We start from the raw sequence: 21,406 nt of genomic DNA, 5'->3' as shown, positions 1-21,406 counted from the left end.
TAAGATTAGGTTAAGGCCGGGGTCCTCAAACTACGGCCCGCGGGCCACATGCAAATACAAATATTGTATTTGTTCCTGTTTTTTTTATTTCAAAATAAGATATGTGCAGTGTGCATAGGAATTTGTTCATAGTTTTTTTTTAAACTATAGTCCGGCCCTCCAACGGTCTGAGGGACAGTGAACTGGCCCCCTGTTTAAAAAGTTTGAGGACCCCTGGGTTAAGGGCTAGAGCCAGTCTTAGGTTTAGGGCTAGGGTTAGGGTTAGGTTTAGTGTCTGGGTCCTTGGATGCACATTGGAATCACCCGGAGATTTAGGGTAAGGGTTTGAATTAGGTTTAGGGTTAGTGTTTGTGTCCTTGGCTGCATATTGGAATCACCTGGAGTGTTAAGGTTAGTGTTAGGGTTATGGTTAGTGCTAGGGATAGTGTTATGGTTACGTTTAGGGCTCTGGCTAGGGTAAGCGTTAAAATTATGTTTAGGGCTAGAGCTAGTCTTAGGTTTAGGGTTCGGGTTTGGGCTGGAATTAGGGTTAGGGCTAGTACTAGGGCTTAGGGTTGGCATTAAGATTTGGGCCAGGACTAGAGTAGGGTTAGGGTTAGGTTTAGGGCTAGGGTTAGGATTAGGTTTAGGGCTAGAGCTAGTCTTCTGGTTAGGGCTAAGGCTAGGGCTAGCCCTAGCCCTAACCTTAACCCTTACCTTGTGCCCTAACCATAACCCTAACCTAGCCTTAGCCATAATCCTAACCTTGTGCCCTAACCCTAACCCTAAGTCAAGGTTTAGGACTGCAGGAGCAAATCCAAGGTACAGAGGAGCTTCAGATGTGGACAGGCCTCAAGGAGTCTGTAAGCTTTTTAGGTTGTCAGGTCCTAGCCTTTCTCATCATCACTACAATCACTGTTATGACCTACTTGTCTGGCATTGATAAAAAAATTCATTTCCTTCATCGTTTTCCCCCTTAAAAGCACTGAATACTACAACTTTAGAAATCCTCAATTAGGTTTATTAGTGGCGATGTAAATCAATTACAATAAAAGAAAACAATTAACTCTAATGAATAAACTCTCAACCACTATTAACTGCCTATAATATAGTCTGAAGATAACTGTTTAAAAAGTCAACAATAGTAGTTCCCGTTGTAAATTAATTACCAAAAATATAACTGTTTTTAATTTCCATAATACTTGAAAGTACAAATATAAATTAAATAAAGTTCAAAAGACCACATACAACAAAATAGTTCATAAAACAGGCTAATTTTAAAAGAATTGTTCAATTTACTTTGTAGCATTTTTTTGGTTATATAAAATTATTTTAAACAGTGCATGTTTTCTGTATCACACATGAAAGTTCACATCCAGATGTCCTTTTTATGAAATCCTTATTTTTTCTTCATTGTCAAAATGTTCACTCCTGGCTAGATTTTTCTTCCTTGGCAATTCTTTTTGTTATCCCACTGAAGTATTTCTCACGGAAGGAATTATGACCTTGGAATGGCAGAAACTGATCACTTAGCAGATGTGAATACTGGTCCTGGTTCTGGTTGGTTGGTAAATACAGAAAATAAAGAGTGTGAGTTAATTTCTTTAGTTACCTTGTAACCAAAGCAGTCATTTACTGTAAGCAAAATCTCCCTCTGTGGTGCAGATTGGTTTTCCTATTGTTGTTTTATTACCTGAATGAAAAACATATCATCCACTTTATACTTGCTTGGGTATCCAGTGTTTTCACCTACTTTTCCTCATTTGATCCACTGTCTTCAGTGCTCCTGCTCCAGTCAATTCCTCATATTGAGACCAAACTCAACTTACTAAAGGCAAATCTAATATGCCAGCATTTCTGGCTAAAATCCAAATGGGTTTAAACTTTCCCCAATTCTGAGGCTTTCCCTTAAGGTTTGGGAGGTAGATTCAATTGCACATCAGGTGGCTGAATGTCCTCTCACTTTTCTTTCCTGTACAAGAAGGATCAGCACACTGTCGAGCAATGAGGTCGCCCCGCTCTGCCATTCTGTACTCTTCTCCCTGGGACTCCTCCAGGCTATGCAAAATCACCTCTACGGGAAATGCCTGTGGACTGTCCTGGAGCTCAGTGGTGAGGAGGGTAAGACAGGACAGAAATGTGTGACTCCAGCAGCCGCAAGCTCAGAAGGCAGAGGCATGGAGGACAGGCTGGGAACTGACTCGGGCTCAGGTGCTTGCATGCCTAGCCGGCCAAAGCTGCCAATTGTGCAGCTCACCTGAGGAAGCAGGAGGCAAAAGTTGAAGCACAATGGAAGATAGGCTTCCTCTTAGACCAAAGAGAAAGCGTAACAAAACAGCTTGCCTTTGACCAGGAGGATATAAATGGGGCAAACTGATAATAAAGAACAGAGAATTATGAAGATTAGAGTCAGACGGGGAATAAACAGAAGAAGCGTGGAAAACCCAAAAGTAATGATTAAAACGTGTGCTAATTAATGGTTATCTAGACAATATGTAGGGACTACCTATGACATTCTTTGTCTGAACAGTTTAGATTCAAGAATCCCTCAGAATAAAATAAAAGCAAAAAAAAGCCCCTAAGACTCTAACAGACCGTGGGTTGAGTTCTACAGGAATCTAGTGGCAGAGAAACACACACTACTGGGAACGTTGGAAAGACTAGCAACCTTAGAAATGCAACCTCGGGTGGGATGGAGGGGAGGAGGGGGAGACCTCTTTTCTGTCTTTACCAGGAAGTAGAGAAAAATCCCATGAGATATACGCTGGAAAGATTCTTCCTGCAAGATTGGCTGCCCCTGAATGTAAAATAAGTCATTATAACAAAAACTACTGGATAACCCAGTATCTCCAAATCCCTTATGTATGTAGCCAGGGATCCGGCAAGAGCCATTCTATTATTACTTAGCAGCATAAGTCCTGCTTCCGGATAAGCCAGACACTCCAGGGACTTTGGCTACCATTTTCATCTAAATGGAAAGTCCTGGTTCCTAAAATGTTCTACATGGAACATTCAGTATATTTATGGGCTAATACATACTATTACATATATTCATGTCAATATCCTATACCTATGAACAATAAACATTTCAAATATAACCTGGTCTATATGCAATACACTACTAGTATTTGCAACACTCAGAATTTATGTTACCTCAATGCCGAAGAAGATGGCACACTTTTTTCTCTCATCCTATCTTTAGTTCAGTTTACCAGGGCTCACACTTGAGATGACGATAGTCAACTGCACATATTTTTCACCACCTGTTCATGCCTCTTCTCTATTTGAATTCCCTGCCCATCTCAAACAAGAATATCTGCAGGGGTTTTTTTCAGCTCACTATCTCAAAGGCCAAAGTGTTTACTTAAAAGGACAAGAGTATCCTCAGGCAACACAACTTGATGTCTCCATTAACTAGAGCTCGTCCCAGTCCCAGTGTTTAACTTCTGGTTTCCCTAACACTTCCAAATCTGTCTTCCAGTATACCTAGGTGTCACAATCCTTGAGTTGTACCATTTTTAGTAAACAAGAAATACTTCATGAAAAATAAAAACACAGAGAGAATTGGGAAATGCCAAGAAAGAAAACTCTGGCACTGAAAAATTACAGACCACCTTTCTCAAATTTCATTAACTACTGGTTAAATTGTGGAGCGTGGTAGGAGTTAAAGAGATATGAGTAAAATAGGGATTGTTGACTACGCTGTCTATTGTTTATCATCTTTTTATAACCAGAAATTAAGAGTTTCTGTAGGAAAGTCTGTGCTAGCTACAGATGGCTTCCTAATGGAAATATACAGCTTTCAGACCTATCACTTAACCTTGTAAGACAAACAGCAATTGTAAATATGACAAGAAATATACCAGTTCCGAGTCAAGAAAGCAAAAGTATATATTTACAACTATGTGTTTTATATAAATCCACTATTAAATTGTCTGCATCTTTTCACAGCAGGTTATCATCTAAATTTTTAAGCTAAGGAAAGGGAGACTGAAGGAGTTTGAATAATCTGCCACTGGTCACACAGCTAGTTAAGTAGCATTGGTAGAACTGTAGCCTAGATGAGACTTCAAAGCTTATACTTTTTCCAACACTTCTATTTTTCTTTTTTTAGTAGAAATTACATCAAAACAATGGTTGAAAAGTTAACTTCCCACATGGTAGACTAGTAAGTAGTTCAAAATGGAGTTTGACATTTAGAGGACATTCCTCACTGAACAGCAACATTATGGTAGCACATATTTCAGATCTAAACTTTTAGACAGAACCCTTTAACCACTGTCCCACCCAGCCAACTTCCTGTCCTATCAGTACTGCTAATTCTAAACAAACCACTCGAGGAATTTTAACACACTTGCCAAAGAAACCAAAACCTTACAAATTGTAGTATACTTATATGTGTACACTGCCCTCTGCTGGCAGAAGCAGATAGGATTTCCTGCTGTGGATAAAGATAGCTTGGAACAGAGCTGACCATATGTACACGAGCACTCTTTCCCTCTCTGTTTGAGTCCTGACTACTGTAAACATCTAGTCACCAGTTACAGAGAACCAACATGACCAGGGTGGCTATTTTTCTCCAGGGAGCATCAGCATTTCATTTTTTAAAGAATGATGTGGAAATACACATTACATATTCACCTTGGTGACTCTAAAGTATAAAATTGTCATCGGTGTCCAACCCAGAATTACAAAGTATTCTCTAAAATAAGAAAGAGTACATAAACTAGACCTTATTCAAGCTATTCCTTAATTATTTTTAAAAATAACCCTACATCAAGATAGAGCATCACCAAAAAAAACCAAAAAAAGACATTAAAAGGAAAGCACGTTAGCCACTTATAACATAATAATCTAAAAGGAAACAAATTCTCAAGAAACTATATGTTCTGTAGTAACATTTGAAACTGACACTGTAAATGGAACTAATGACACTGGATTATACTACGAGATAAGTATGTAAGAGTGTTTCCCAAATGGAGTGTCACAGATGACTCAAGACGACTACATTGAGAACTCCACTGCAGTAAAGCAATCCTTCCAACTACTGCTTCTCCCAGAAACCTGCCATTCTTTGTTATCATCATCTCCTGAGTAGAGGAAAGGTGTTGGGATTTTCCACAGTATGGTGATTCAGCTGCTTTCTGGTTTGCTTCTCATGAGATATGAAGTTCAGGTACCACACAATTAGAATGTTTTGTAATGCTGATTTTTTAAAAAATATATATTTTTATTGATTTCAGAGAGGAAGGGAGAGATAGAAACATCAATGATGAGAGAGAATCACTGATTGGCTGCCTCCTGCATGCCCCCACTGGGGATTGGGCCCGCAACCCGGGCATGTGCCCTTGACTGGAATTGAACCTGGGACCCTTCAGTCCACAGGCTGATGCTCTATCCACTGAGCCAAACCAGCTAAGGCTGTAACGGTGATTTCTGAAGAGTGCTATTAAGATAATAAAATTCAGTACATTTTCAAACAGAAAATTTTAGCTATCTATAACTATCTGTTCCCACACTTCCTTCAAATAGGTAGTTTATATACTGTTAAATTTGATTGTCTTTTTATTCAGGAAAGGCCCAAAATAATCAGTGAACAGTTACTATTCATTTCCTAAACATTTACTCAGTGGTGGGCAAAACAGTCAAGGTCTGTGAGTTGAGAGCTTATATACTAGTGGGAGACACACGTTAAACAATATATCCCCAAACATATACTTGCAAACTGTGATTAAACAGTGAGAAGGGCACTATTCCTATATAATAAAAGGGTAATACGCAAATAGACCGAACGGCAGAACAAACAATCAAAGCATAATATGCTAATCATATGCTAAGGCTGCTCAACTGCTCGCTATGACGTGCACTGACCACTGGGGGGCAGACAGTCAACTGGTCCACAAGTCACTATGATGTGCACTGACCACCAGGGGACAGATGCTCTGACTGGTAGGTTAGCTTGCTGCTGGAGTCCAGCCAATCGAGACTGAGCAAGATGGGCTGGACATGCCCTGGAGCCCTCCCGCGGCCCCTCCCCAGCCCAATCGTGCACCAGTGGGGTTCCTCAGCCTGGCCTGCGCCCTCTCGCAATCCGGGACCCCTCGGGGGATGTCGGAGAGCCAATTTCAGCCCAATCCCACAGGCCGCTCCCCTTGGGAGGGCACCAGACACAGGGCTCATGACTGGCGAGCGCTGCTGTGGCAATGCGAGCCTCTCCAGATAGGGACTGATTGGGCACGAGCCTGCGGCAGACACAGTGGGGCCAGGATGAGCGGGAGCAGCAGGTAGGAGCTGCAGGCAGCGCTGGACTGTGGGTTTCGGCCCGATCCCTTCAAGCCACCCAGAGGGACCCCACCCAGGCACGAATTCGTGCACTGGGCCCCTAGTCTACATATATAAAAGCCTAAGTGACTGTTACGACTGAACGACCGGTCGACCAGTCGCTATGATGTGCACTGACCACCAGGGGGCAGACGCTCAACACTGGAGCTGCCCCCTAGTGGTCAGTGAGCTCCCCGAGGGGGAGCGCTGCTCAGCCAGAAGCCGGGCTCACGCTGGTGAGTGCAGGTGTGGTGGCAGGAGCCTCTCCCTACTCCGCAGCAGCGCTACAGAGCGGCAGCTGGAGGCGCAGCGGGCCGGGATGAGCATGAGCGGTGTGATGCGGGCTCGGGCTCCTCCCTGGCTGCCTGCCGCTTGGCGCACTGCTACATCCCCCGAGTGGTCCCAGATTGCGCGAGGGTGCAGGCCAGGCTGAGGGGGAACCCCTCCCCCCGTGCCCCCCCCCCCCCCCGCACGATTCCATGTACCAGGCCTCTAGTACAAACATAAGGACACACCTAGTTAGATGGAGTGAAGAAAATGGACAAGAAAGGCTTCCCTAAGGAAGTGATGTTTATCTGAGACCTAAAGGATGGGTTAAACTTACAGAATGAGAAGGTAAAAAACATTCTAGGAAGCAGTGAGAGAGGAAACACAATGGAGAAGACTGAGACTAGAAAGAGGTGAGGACATTCTGGGAACTAAAAGCACACCAGTGTGGCTAAGGCTTGGGAAACAAAAGGGAAAGCGGCACAAAACAAAACCGGAGAGGCGCGTCAGTAGATTGGGTTAGCTTTGAAGGTTAACTGAAGGATTTTCAATTTTATTCTAAATTCCATAGAAAGTCATTGATGACTTGTACGCAGAGGAATTTCAGTACTTATTTACATTCTCAAAGATACTCTGGCTACTGTATAAATATACAATGGCAGGATCAATCGCAGAAGCAGGGGAACCAGCTGGAAGACTATTGCACCAGCCCAGGGAAGCAGCACTGTGCCATGTCCTTCAGAGCAGGGGGTGGATAAAAATATATGCAAAACTACCATCCACTCAGTTATCCCAAGCCAGACTCTCAAAGTTATCCTTAACTCCGGTCTCCCTCACCTAGGTATCCAATCGGTCACCAAGCCTGCCAAGTCTGTTATCCTCTACAATCTCCAACCCTACCTTTCTTAGGTTACAGCCTCATCACTGCACAACCATGCCAGGAGCCTGGGCGCTGGTATCACAGGTTATCTTTCCACAACTCAAGCTTGCCTGCATAAACATAGTATTTTGAAGTAACGTTTGTAAAACTTCTGCCCCTCTCCTAACTAACATCCCTCATGGGCCTGCCATCACCAACAGGATAAACTTGGAACTCTTTGGTCTGCAAAGACCTTCATTCAACTCTAGGAATTCCTTTGGTTTTCCACTTCATCTCCAACCATTCTTCCCCCAAATACATAGGATTTCACTCATACTAAAATGTCTAGGGTTCCCTGAATGCACCACAACCCCTCAGTCTCGGCACCTTTGCTTAAAATACTGGCTTCCTCCCTTGACTCCGGCACCATCTCCTCAGGTAGGTGCTCTCTGGTGCCTATACACCTTGCACAGGTCACTACAGGACTCGACACAGTGAGGTGAAACGGGCTGGGCAACCATTTCTCTCACTGGGCAAGTTTTCTAAGGATAAAGACTACACCTTATTAGTCTGCTTAGCCTCAACACCTCACACAAATGGTTCCATAAATGCTGAGTGATGAAAGCCATGGCTTTTCCCTCAGGGAACAGGTGATCAAGGCGGGGAAAGAAAACATACAAAAATATGGAAAAATACTTCAATGTAAAAATTATTAGAAAGTTTTCTTTCTCATTTCTCATAGCATCTTTTCCAAAATTTCACCTGCCCGGAAGCCCTTATATTAATAACCATTTATTCACTCCCAACAAACACCTCCGTTTATACAGAGAAAAAGGAGTCATCCAGTGTGAATTTCCTCACTTCCTTGCTGCCACCCGATCCTCTACTACAAACTGGATCCCTTGCTTAACTCTACGGCCTCATCTCTCACCCCAGTTCCCACTCACATTCTGACTAAAGTCAAAATGCTCTCTCATGTCCCTTTACACACAGTCAAGAGTTACTTTTATATAATTCCCCTAAACTTCAGTGAAAATACTTAAGGATAATCATCAGTTTAACTAAAATTACTGTTTAAAAACAAGAGATTTTCCCTAGAAAGGTGTCACTTTGGGGATGAAGAGGAAAACCAAATGGCTTCTACATTAACTATAGGTCAGGTTTAAATTGTCCCGTTACTGACAGTTCCTGATAATGAGATAATGATTTCTTCTACCTCACTAGTACTGACCTTAAGTCATTCATATTCTTAAAGTGACAGTGGTTTATATAGAACAGCAGTTTCATTGCAAACACTTGAATACAAATGGCTTAGGGAACTTATTCTATGATAAGTGAAAACCAATGATGCTGTCATCACAGTAAAAGCCATCAAACAGGCAATGCTCATCGAATTGTGTCAAGAAAGACTTTGGATTCATGAAATATTAAAGCTATGATATATATTCTTAAATAAGGTCAGAGAAAGAAGGCAAAGACATGGAAGAGAAAAGTAGTGCGTAGTTTTTCTTTCTTGTAATCAGCAGAGAGTGAAATGAAATGTAAATGACAGTGCTGAATATAATGGGCCTCAGTTCAGCTTCAGGGTAATTACCCATGTCCGGCTTTTGTTTAAAAATCCTGCTCCCCTTATCAAAGCTTCCCACTGTTCTACATCTGGTACTGGACAGTAGCTATAGAAACCACTTGTGCTAAAGTTATACAACTATAAACAGCACTCGGCCATTTCCAAACCAAGGACAAGGAGGTCAGAAGTCTGGCATCTAATACTATTAAGAGAAACCAGCACAATGCTTAATGGGAACAAGGTAAGGCTGAGAATCTTCATCCCAAAATTAGGTATTTACATATGGTTTGTACCTTTTAAAAAATGTCATTACTCTTCAAGATATTAAATTACCTAAAGTCTATTAAAATATTTTTATATTAAAATCCTCGTATCTAGAGTTCTGAAAATGAGTTGACATTTAACAAATGAACTTTGACATCTGGCACTCAGCACATAATTTCTTTCTAACTGTAAAAAGAATATCATGGATAGTCATGCTCTCATGATGAACAAGAACATGAGTATTTTCTACATGCTCTCCACTAAAATCTGTACCTTTATAAAACTCAAAACTTAAAACCTCAATTATTAAAAGAATACAGGTTCAACACACCAGGTAAAAATGTAATGACAACTTATTAGTTACTATATCTAATATTTAATTAAAATTAAGAAGAACTGTACTGACCCTAACTAAGCAGCAAAAGATGAGTAATACGCCAAAACAAGTGCAGGCACACATATACATACTCTCTCGCTTTAATTTGGAAACTTTATCTCCTAGGCAACTTTTTAAAACTGTCACAATTCATTAAAAAATTAATAAACACACTTACATTTATATAAAGAGCAACAACAAGCAAAATTACTTTGCTTAGGGATGAATTTGGTAGTGAAAATATTACAGAGGGAAACAAGCAAGTAATTACCATAATAGTCAGATTAGTGGTTACACCTGTTAGGAGAGGTGTTTATGATCAGAAATAGCCACAACAGGGGGTGCTTCTGGGGTGCTGCATGACTCAGTAATCTTGACCATGGTGGTGGTTACACAGATGTTCACTTTATAACTAACTATTCATTAAACTGTGCACTTACGTTATGGACAAAAAAAATACGAGTTAAAATCTCAGGGTTGCATTCTTGGTGGGTTAGGAATGGGAAGAAGACACAAGTTCATGTTTGAATTTGAAGAGCATTAGAAAGATCATTCTAAGTTAAATAACATGATAAATTAGAAAAAAATACAAAGTGGAAATTTTGTCAGATGAGAATTATAAAGGAAGCTCCAGGGGATTATGCTAATTCAACACATAAACTTACATGTATCTAAACCAGTCGTACCTTGGACTCCCAGATTGTACTTTATATTCTGCAACTGACATCTGCCTAAGATTCTACAGCATCAGTACATTAAAGACTATTTTACTGTCAAGCTTGAAAATATGAGCATTAGAGCTGGAACATAAAAACAGGTGCTCTGCCTTGAGGGAACAGCTTTGTCCTACAAATAAGAGTCATATCCAAAGAGCACCATAAGTGGCACCAGAGATCTTAAATAATTGCCTTGGGGGGGGGGGTAGGTGGTGGTGGGGGGACAGACAGACTTTTGCTGCTTCTTGATTTGCCAGAAACAATAACTTAAAACTATTACAAGACCATTAACTTAACAAAAAATCCAGTTTGTTTGGCAACATTATTTAGTTGCAGAAGTATAAAAGAAAAAGTAAAATGATAACCCTCTAAAATTTAAATTCAAGGAAAAGTACCTTTAACAGCAAAGCAATTCATTCAGAAGTAGGTGACATGATCCCTAAAATGGAATTCTGCAACACGATATGCAGCATCACCAGGATTCTGCTTTTATAAGCCTTTCTCAAACATTTCAATGTATGATTTATAGATAATGCAAGTACTTTCCTTCTGACCTTTTCGCAAAATAAATTTTAGAAAGGTCCTCGCTCATACACATACACACACACACACACACTTTCACACTTTGATGATAATGAATGTGGTACTGTATTAAGACCTAGAATAAGTTCATATCCAATTACCAATGTTCTTACTTGTCTTATTTTCCTTACTGATAAATGAAGTAGCATCTATTTCCCACTACCATGCTGTATGATTAAAATACTTCATACCGCCGAAACCGGTTTGGCTCAGTGGATAGAGCGTCGGCCTGTGGACTGAAAGGTCCCAGGTTTGATTCCGGTCAGGGGCATGTACCTGGGTTGCGGGCACATCCCCAGTGGGAGATGTGCAGGAGGCAGCTCATCGATGTTTCTCTCTCATCGATGTTTCTAACTATCTCTCTCCCTTCCTCTCTGTAAAAAATCAATAAAATATATATATAAAAAAATACTTCATACCTAATCTCTAATCTTTCATAGTTCTAATCATAAGGAAACTGTCCACCATCCTACAATGGACAGGCAAAAAACAAAAATATTTCAGCAAAAAAGACAACCAGAAGGAAACACCTTTAATTCAAACAGCTGCTAAAGAAAAAACAACTACAGACTTTAATTCTAAGAAAGAATAAGGCAAATGGAATCAGGAACTAGCATTATTTCAGCAAAACACCAGTTTATGATTAGCAATATAACTTTACTACCATTCTACTATATAAACTACTTATCACAAAGACAAATTTCTTCCACTTCAAGCCACCAATAAGTCATTGTCTCAAACAAGTGAACTCAGTGTCTCTTCTCTCCCTTCCTCATCTAAAACATGTTATAATGCTAATTCTTCTTTCTCTCTCCACAGCTTCAAACTCTTTCAGTCCTTTAGACAAAACCCTCAGTTTTGGCCACCTTCCATTCTGATTAATGGAGCATTCATCAGCTTCATGTTACTAGACACTTTCATTCAGTCCAAAATAAAAAATTACATTAACTTTCATCACCTGCCACTATGATCGTCCACTATTCTTTATTTTAAATAATCTGAACTACTCTGACTAGCTACAAAAAATAATGGCAACTATTTTACAGAATATTTTAACACTAATCTAAATTAATGTCCATATAAAACCTAGAATAAAACTTACCAATACTTTAGTCCTTCTCAAAATAACGAGGAGTATAAGCTACCAAGTCAGGTAAACAAACCACAAAACAAAGAGCGCACAGGATGGCCCATTTAGTGCAACGACAATTTTAAATAATTTTTTATATTTAAACAAGTACTATAGAGTGTAATAGTGGCACAGACGTATAAAAAAGACTTCAAGAAAGTCTTGAAAATGGCTACTATGGAACCTTTTTCATCTGTCCAAGTATACTGGTAGGAAAGGTTGAGAGAGTATTGTTTTAGGTGACTTTCACTGGAGATATAACTATTACACTCATATTCCAATCTGCTATGCACAACTCTGGAGATCAGCATCTCTCTCCTATGAATTTCAGAAGAGAAAACTACTGTATAAGAGTAACCACTCTGACCAAAACTATATGTAGCAGCATCAGTTACATGTTGTATCAACAGGAGAAATGAGTCCTGGTAAAACAAATCATATTCTACCATGGTCCCATGAGTGATGAGGAAAGACTATCTTTAAAAGAAACTAGTATCTGCCTTTTAATCTTGGCATATTCTAAAGCTAGAAATGTGTTTTGGTAAAGAGGCGACATGACGCCTAAAAAAGGGTGCAAGATTTCAAGTACAAAGAAGAATTTTGGTCTCAACTCAGCCAATTCCTAGTCTCTAAAATGTACAAAATAATAAGGTCAATGGATCTAAAAGCTTTGTACACAATAAAGCATTATTAACATGTTATTTATCACTCACCTAGCTTTCAGACTATATAAACATGGAATACTAACCAAAAAACTAGCTTTCCTTATCAGGCATCTTCATAATTTCAACATGGTTGGCAACAATGTTCTTCTTTATTACTAATGTTCAATAAATCTAAAAACTATTGCCAATAATCTAAAAATACAAAATTTTATGAAAAATCCATATTCTTTAGACAGTTCTTGCATTTGTTTACATTTTAAAAGGGGGAAAGGAAGAACATTTTATAACAACCTAGCAAGTGGGCCAAAAGTCACACTGAAGTTAAACCTAACAAGTGACAAATCAAAAATGAAGAGATACATATACAAAAGTGTAAAAATCTAAAATTAATAGTCTTCCATTGCCAAAATCAACAACACTGAAGAAGTCCAAGAATAATTTATTAGACGCGTGTGAGAACTGTTTGACAATTTTATGTCATCACTTGCATTATAAAGGACTGAGATCTTGCTGCAATTATATACACTTCTCGCCATACAAACAGAAGGTAGAAATGAAGTAATTAATTAAAAAACAAGCATGATGAATTTAACAAGAGAGTATTTTAAGTTATAGTAAATCCCATACTAGTTAAAACTCATTGATCAAATTTGATCTTATAAGACATCTCAAAAATTACTTGAGTATTAGTCTTTATCCTTTAAAAAAATAAATTTTAAAAGGAAAATGATAAAAAGCAACCAAACAAAAATTAATACTGCTTTAAAGCTTTAAAAATATCTAAGGTGAGTGCCCTTATCATTTTCATGTAGAAGAAAAATTCTCAGAAGCATCCTTATATCATTCTCTAGTTCTTCTCAGTATCAAATTAACTTGCTTAGAAAAATATTATAAATCTGGAATACAAGACTTTCTTAAATTAAACTCAAGGGAATGAAAATGTGAAATTGTCCACAATTAAAATAGAAATGAAATAAAATCAGAAGGAAAAGGAGGCATTATAAGTGATACCACAGAAATACAAAGATTATAAGAGACTACTATACACCAACAAACTGGGCAACGTAGAATAAATAAATAAATAAATTCCTAGAAACATACGACCTTCTAAGATTGAGTCATGAAGAAAACAGAAAATCTGAACAGACAGATTACTAATAAGGAAATTAAATCAGAAATCAAAAACCTCCCAACGAAAGTCCAGGACCAGATGGCTTCATTGGTGAGCTCTAACAACCATTTAAAGAAGAATTAAAACTCAAAGGCCAGCATTACCCTGATACCAAAACTAGACAAAGACATCACAAGAAAAAACCCTACATCAGATACAGGGTTAATATACAACATATATAAAGTACACATACAACTCAATAGCAAAAAAAAAATCTGATTAAAAAATGGGAAGAGGATCTAAATAAAAATTTTTCCAAAGAAAACATACAGATCGATGGTCAACAGGCACATGAAAAGATGCCCACATCGCTAAATTCTAAGGCAGTAACACTCTGTTCTTTTCTGTTCACTCTATAGACCCAAAGCAAAGATGAGGCTTGCCCAAGTTTCTAGTAAATTTGGGAGGGCTTCCGTTGTCAAACCAGGTTAAGTACAGTCCAAAGAGCATTCTTTGCATTTAGTCAAGCTCCATTATAAGGCGTTACTCATATCAATTCTGTTCTAATCTAGACATGAGATACTGCAGATGTTTTGTTCTTTCTTCTCAAGCGTAAGTGTGTTGGGGGAGTGGGGGAGGAGGAAGAGGAGGAGGAAAGAAGAAAGATGATGTGTTGGGCCCTAAAAGACTACTTTCTCCCTTATATAAAGTGGTATTTCCTATTCAGTATAGTCTACAATCAAGTAGGTTATGCTCTTGGAGAAAAATGGTAACCAGCAGTTTGCTAATTAAATGAGAGTTATATTAAGAGTTCTCTGTTTTGTAATTGAGTTAGCAACAAGTTTGTCAAATAAAGTCTGAGAAGTTAAGGTCAATTTTAATTCTGTGCTTCTATTCAATTTCTATATCCTACTTCAACCCTCTAACGCAGGGGTGGGGAACTTGCCACGGGCCATTTGAATATCTGTAACATCATTCACGGGCCATATAAAATTATCAACTTAAGCCGAAACCGGTTTGGCTCAGTGGATAGAGCGTCTGCCTGCGGACTGAAAGGTCCCAGGTTCGATTCCGGTCAAGGGCATGTACCTGGGTTGCGGGCACATCCCCAGTAGGAGATGTGCAGGAAGCAGCTGATCAATGTTTCTCTCTCATCGATGTTTCTAACTCTCTATCTCTCTCCCTTCCTCTCTGTAAAAAATCAATAAAATATATTAAAAAAAAAATTATCAACTTAAAAACTGGCCTGCTATATTTGGTTAAACATCTAACTAACTCACCCCTAATGCTTTGGCAGGGCCTGACCAAATGATTTTCCCAGGCCTTATAAGGCCCACCGGCCAGATGTTCCCCACCCCTGCTAACTCCACCAAATGCCACATTCCTCTTCACCTTCCGACTTTTCCTGAATTCACTGATTTTTTTTTTTCCTGAATTCATCAATATTTTTTTTTTTTATCAAGGACTAACATTTCCAAACTCCATTAGAGGAAAACTAAAAAAATCAACTTGTGATCCTTCCAGAATTTATGCCAAAAGTATTAGGATAACTTACCTCAAAATTCTTCACCTTTTCCATTGTTATCAAGCGCCTTGCTGTGTGACTAGAAAGCTTCTGCTCACAGTTGCTAATAAGTTTCAGGCAAGGATGCCAGGGTACCATCTCTTCAGTGTATCTGAAGGAAGAACAGCTGACTGTTACACACACTTCGCATGTACACCCCACACAGGTGGTCACTGGGGTTACCCGGTGTGTATGAGACCCCCTCCCACTACAGCCATGTGGTACCAGTTTATTTAATATTCACCACTTACATAACCCATAAACAATGTAGGTTTTTTAAAAAGCAAGGTATTTTAATACTACCACATCTGAGAAAAGTAGTTTGTTTTACCTGTAGAATGGGAATAAAAGAATATAAGTATGTTTTATTGAAGACTGCAAGAAATTAAACCACAAAAATACAAGACAATTACCCTAAAGGATCCCACAAGAACACCTAAAACAGATAAATACATTCTACAACTTGACATTCATGAGACTGATTCATCAGGAGATTTATAATTTCCTAAAGTATGAAGTCCACTACGGCATATACTTTCCCTAATAAAATTGTGCCCCTGCAAAATTTTAATGGCATCCTGGGACCTCCATTAACTTTGTAAAAATACCAGGCTAAAGTTATTTATAAGATATTTCAAATAGGTTACCACTAAAATAAACAGTACTGATGGCACCAGTTCTCTGGCCACCTTAACCGTGAAATAAAACTGAAGGGAGCCATGATAATGAGCAGTGGTAACCGCTACTGTGCAGCACAGGAACCATGTGAATGGAGATGATGACACCTAGAAAACAGGACAGTCAGGCTGCAGTAGTTCAGAACCTGACATCGGACAGGTTATTGGTATCAATATTGGCAGAAAAAGCAGGTGACAGACGTGGGGAAAACAGCTATAGAACAGAATGCAGAAGAACAATGGGGACGGTATGGGTACCATTAATAACACTGTGATGGCCAGTTTTTACTTTTCCTTTGCAAATCTTTATACATTTCTAGATAGTCTCTGGAAACATTTATCACATGGGGACATTTAAAGCTCCCAAATGGGTAAGAAGCTGACTGCACTTCACGTAAAAGACTAGCCTGTCAGCTAGCCTGTTCTAACGCGTCAACATTGTCTTCACTGCCCGTTTTCCTGACCTCTAGGTCTCTCTGACCTTCAAGGCACTCTCCCCATTACCTCAACCACATGCTCAAAACCCTCATCACCCACTTACCAAGCAACATCTATAATGCACTTCATTTTATTATCAGTGGGAGGAATTCTCTTGAAGTCTTTCTCAGACTATTCCTTAAGGCTTCCCAACAAATAATGACCATTCAGGTTTTACCTCATCTAATAATTCTCTAACGTTTACTACATTGTTAGAAATGTTGTACTTCTACAATAGTTAAAATCAATTTGGAGTCTTCATACAAAGCATTTATGATATGAAGGAATACATTCAGCACCATGATTGACAGATTAAAATAAAAAGTGATAAGAGAGAGAAGATAGAGCCTTGACCTTACACTTGCGAACAGCAGGGTTTACAGATGTCTAATACTGTTTGTCAAACTTTGCTTTCAAAGGAAAAAAAAAATCTTTTATTTCCTGGTGGAGATGACAAAGCATCTTTATTAAAACATTACTTAAATATATACAAACATAAATTAGAGATAAATTCCTTATGCTTATATCCCCTATATAACTATAAAATAAAAAATAAACTTATAAATCAAACCAGAAGTACAAAACCAATACAATTTTAATTAATACTTATGACTTCAATGATGGTAAATTGCTAAAACAAAGTCACCAGTGTTTGGCTTAACAGCAGAAAAAAATATTTACATGTTTTAGATTCTCTTTCTGACTTGATCTGTAAGTTTAAGCAGGAAGGTACATCATTTGGGTCATCATTATCATTAACAAATTTGTTTTTAACCACTACTCTATTATGTTAACAAGACAATCAATTTAACAGTATATTCCCAAAATACCATCTAAAAAAACAGCAGTAAAATAAAATTTCTTTAGTATATATTTACTAATATATTTCATAGTCATGAACTGTGTGCAAACTATTAAATGGAAGCTATAAGTGGTACTATGCCTGGACTATAATGAGACTGCAGCATCCTATCTTAATTCCATTTGATTACTTTCCTCTACAATCCAAGCATCTATTTAAAACCTAAATCAGCCAGAACAGGCAAATCCACAGATACAGATAAGCAGCTGCCAGGAACTGAAGTGATAGATATTTCTTACGTGCACAGGGCTTCTTTGGGGAGAATAAAAATGCTCTGTAGCCCTAATCGGTTTGGCTCAGTGGATAGAGCGTCGGCCTGCGGACTGAGGGGTCCCGGGTTTGATTCCGGTCAAGGGCATGTACCTTGGTTGCGGGCACATCCCCAGTGAGAGGTGTGCAGGAGACAGCTGATCGATGTTTCTAACTCTCTATCCCTCTCCCTTCCTCTCTGTAAAAAAATCAATAAAATCTATTTTTTTTAAAATGCTCTGTAATTAGAGAATGGTGATGGTTGCATAACTTTGTGGATATACTAAAAACCATGGACTTTAAAAGGGTGACGTGCATGGTATACAAATTACATTTTAACATTTTTATAAAAGCCAAAAAAAACTATATATATAGGCCTTAACTTTTCCATGAATCAATTTTGAAAATCACTTATTTTCTTGTGAATTTTCATGCCTCAGGCTATTTTGAAATGCTACTACAGTTTCACCTCCCATTTGAGAAACAGATCTGTTATTGATTGGAGCACTTACTGAAAACAGTTTAAGAAATCACTTTTTTCTGTTTCCTAGATGAGACATGAAAAACATGTTCTGTTCACTGCTCTGAGCCACAAAATTAATTTTATTACAATTAAATTTTATCCCCCAATCCTACTTTGAGGCACTTTATTAAGCTTCTTCTCTTTGTCAGCATTTTTATCATGAGCACTACCAATTGGATCTCTATTAAAGGACATCGTTCACAAAGAAACGGTTTCTAATCACTTCAGAAAACAACCCCATATGGACATGTGGAACCTGGTCAAATAACTTAGCAACTCCTATAACATCAGTCACACAGGAGTGGAACTCATGCCCTGTCCAAAGGAATATTACTCAACTCTTCAGGATCATTTTCAAGTAGTTATGATTTTGAATAATAAACCCACAAATACCAATGGTCTACAGTAATTTTATGTTGCAAGTCTCTCTGAGTGGCAAGAATCCTATATAATAAAAGGCTAATATGCAAATAGACCAAATGGCAGAACCGAACTGGTTGCTATGACGTGTGCTGACCACCAGGGGGCATGCGTGGAACATGGCGGGCATCTGCAGTGGCGAGATGGTGGAGCAGGTGAGCGGGGTGCCAGACCAAGGCAGGGTGCCAGTTGCTGTGATCAGGGCAAGCCTCTTGTGGTTACTAAAAAATCTTTGCTCCCGCACACCACGGTCTAGCCCGGTGCTCGCACCTGCTGCCAGCGCCGGCCCCAGTCGCACCCGCAGCCGGCGCCGGAGCCACTGCTTGCACTCACTGCCGGTACCCAGCACCGGTATCGATAACTCGGCGCCATCACTGAGTGTGAGCAGCGGCTGCCGGCCCTGATCGCCCTTGAGGACTTTTCCACCTCCCCCTGCTCCTGAGGGATCATTGGGGCAGTAGCTGCCACTTGTACCCGCTGCTGGTGCCGGCTCTAACGCTCCATGCTGTCAGCGGGTGCAAGCGAGGCCAGCGATGTTAGCACGTAGGAGTGGCGAGCGTGGCTACCGGCAGGCAGGGGACTGGGGGCCACGGCGGGAGGGGCCGAGCCGGAAGTGCAGAGGATGGGCTGAGACCAACCCTGTGCCTACTGCCTCACAGCCCACAGTTCCTTTCAAGGTGCATGAATTTGTGCACTGGGCCCCTAGTAAACTATGAGAGCTCAGATGAAGGATTGAGAATTCTGCTGAGAAGGGTTGGGAAAAGTTCACAGAAGTAGTGACAATTAAGTAAGGGTTTGAAAGAGGACTGGAATTTTACCAGCTGAGGGAAGAAGAGTATATTAAGCTATGGGGACAGAATACACAAAGGAGAAAAGATACAGAGCATCTAGATACTGGTAAAAAATCTGATATACTAGAATGGGGAGATCTAGACTCAAGGAAGAAAAACAGAAGTTTGTTGACTGCACGTTAAAACCAGACAGTGAGAAAATCCATTTTCAATCATCAGCTCTAACAATTCTTCACAAATAACTAAGCTTTTAGGTAGTATTTTGTTTTTACTATGTCTTATACTTTTCAAAATGTCCTGGGTTTAAGGAATAATACCAGAACTTGATTATAGCATGTAACTTTTCTTTTTCTTACATTCACTATACATAATTATACAAAAAGCATTTTAGAAATGTTAAAGTTGTCTGTCTTTTCTTAATGGCAGTTGAAAGCTGTGCTGTTTTCTGTTGTTTGTTTTATAAACATTGCATTGGAAGTTGCAAAGGCCTGGCCTAACTTTAGCCATGTATTTATTTATTAGCTGATAAGAAGACTACACATTCATGCCGATTCAGCTTATGTTTTTGTTGCCAGTGTTAATCTCATTTAACCTCTTCATTTTAGAAATAAGGAAAGTTAATTCTAAGGAGTGAAATGACTTCTCTAAAGTAAAAAGCAAGCTAGCTTATTGGTTTCTTTATTCCCAGTACTATGTTCACGTAATCCAACATTCTGCCAGATCCCAGGTATCTGGTATGTGAACTGATAGATGGGATTTTATTAATATTTTCAGAGAGAACATTTATTTATGTCTGTGCAAAAATGGCTCTTGCCTTAGATAAGCTAAATTCCAGCAGCAAGCTTACTTGCGTAAAGTAATTTTTTTTTTAAAGATTTCTAAGGCAAATTGATCTTGCTACTATCTTTCCAATCTAAGGATCTTATCTTGTTCAAGACATCTTGTCTTTCATTGTTGATATACACAGCTCTATTTATAATTAATAATTACTGAATAATAAAACCCAAACCAATAATGTTGAACATAATCAGGACCTTAAGCATATGCATAGCTTTTATATTGGTGTTAGTTTTTTAAAAAGATGCATTGCATTCAATGCGATCATTATAGCCAATATCTATTAAAGCTAGCTAGTAGTAGGTACATGAATCACTCAGTGTTAGAAATTACCTCTTTGTGGCCTGGAAAAACAGCCACTGAACAGCAGCTATATCAGGCACTGAGTCCAGTGTGGGTACAACAGGAATTGGCAAACTTTTTCTCTAAAGGGCTAGAGAGTAAATAGTTTAGCCTTTGTGGGCCATGTGTGTTTCTGTCACATATTGTTCTTTTTGTTTTCTTTTTAACCCTTTAAAAATATAAAACCAGTCTTAGCTCAAAAACCTTACAGAAGCAGGCTAAGGACCATATGTGGCCCACTGGCCATAGTTTATTAACCCCTGACATCAAATAAACAGGTCAAAGGAATCCCATCAATAAGAGAAAGGGGCCAGTTTTATACACGTATGTAGGTAAACAAAGACTACCATTTTACTAAGTAAAAAGATATTTATCCTAAAGACAATTAGTGAAAAAAATATGCTATATATACAAACATCATATAAAAATAAAATAATTTAATGTTACATACTCTGGTGTGTATACTGGTAACCAATAGACTAGTCTTCCACCTAATGTGAGGGTCTCAGCTGCAAAGTTTAACAGGTCAAAAAACATATCACTCAGATGATAATTCAAGGAAACAGGAACATGGCTTTCTGGACTAGACAAAAAAAAAAAAATCAAAATGAGTAAAAATCTTTAAGGCTGTTAAAAACTGAGTTAATTAGCAAGAAGCAACATGCTTGTTCTCAAAGTAGAAACACACCATATTTAGCTTTCACTTACCATTTTTCTATCCCCTTCTGGATTTCCTTCTGTGAACCTGTTCTTCTTGTAGATTCTCTGATACCATATGGAGCTAGACAGAAAACACAGGTAACACAGGTAGTCAAAAGTCACCTATTC

General features: G+C 39.0%; 1 protein-coding gene across 5 annotated transcripts in view; it reads right to left on the bottom strand.

Moving 5' to 3' along the window:
* Nucleotides 1–978: 978 nt before the first annotated feature.
* TRMT11 (tRNA methyltransferase 11 homolog) overlaps nt 979–21,406 on the bottom strand; it is a 35,295-nt gene continuing 14,867 nt past the window's right edge. For 4 of the 5 annotated variants that reach the window (XM_023748628.1, XM_023748632.1, XM_023748630.1 and 1 more), the window contains 4 exons: nt 21,287–21,359; nt 21,030–21,161; nt 15,392–15,512; nt 979–1,536 (listed from right to left, as the gene is read on the bottom strand). In XM_023748628.1, coding sequence (XP_023604396.1) covers nt 1,405–1,536; nt 15,392–15,512; nt 21,030–21,161; nt 21,287–21,359 — 458 coding nt within the window. In that variant the 3' untranslated portion in view covers nt 979–1,404. Of the gene's footprint in view, nt 1,537–15,391; nt 15,513–20,569; nt 20,670–21,029; nt 21,162–21,286; nt 21,360–21,406 lie in introns of those variants that run through there. The other variant, XM_023748629.1, reaches the window with a different exon arrangement.

Source organism: Myotis lucifugus, unplaced genomic scaffold (genome assembly GCF_000147115.1).
Source record: "Myotis lucifugus unplaced genomic scaffold, Myoluc2.0 scaffold_1594, whole genome shotgun sequence".
Taxonomy (NCBI): Eukaryota; Metazoa; Chordata; class Mammalia; order Chiroptera; family Vespertilionidae; genus Myotis; species Myotis lucifugus.
Note: the sequence above shows the minus strand (reverse complement) of the source record. Positions and strands in the feature narration are given on the sequence as shown.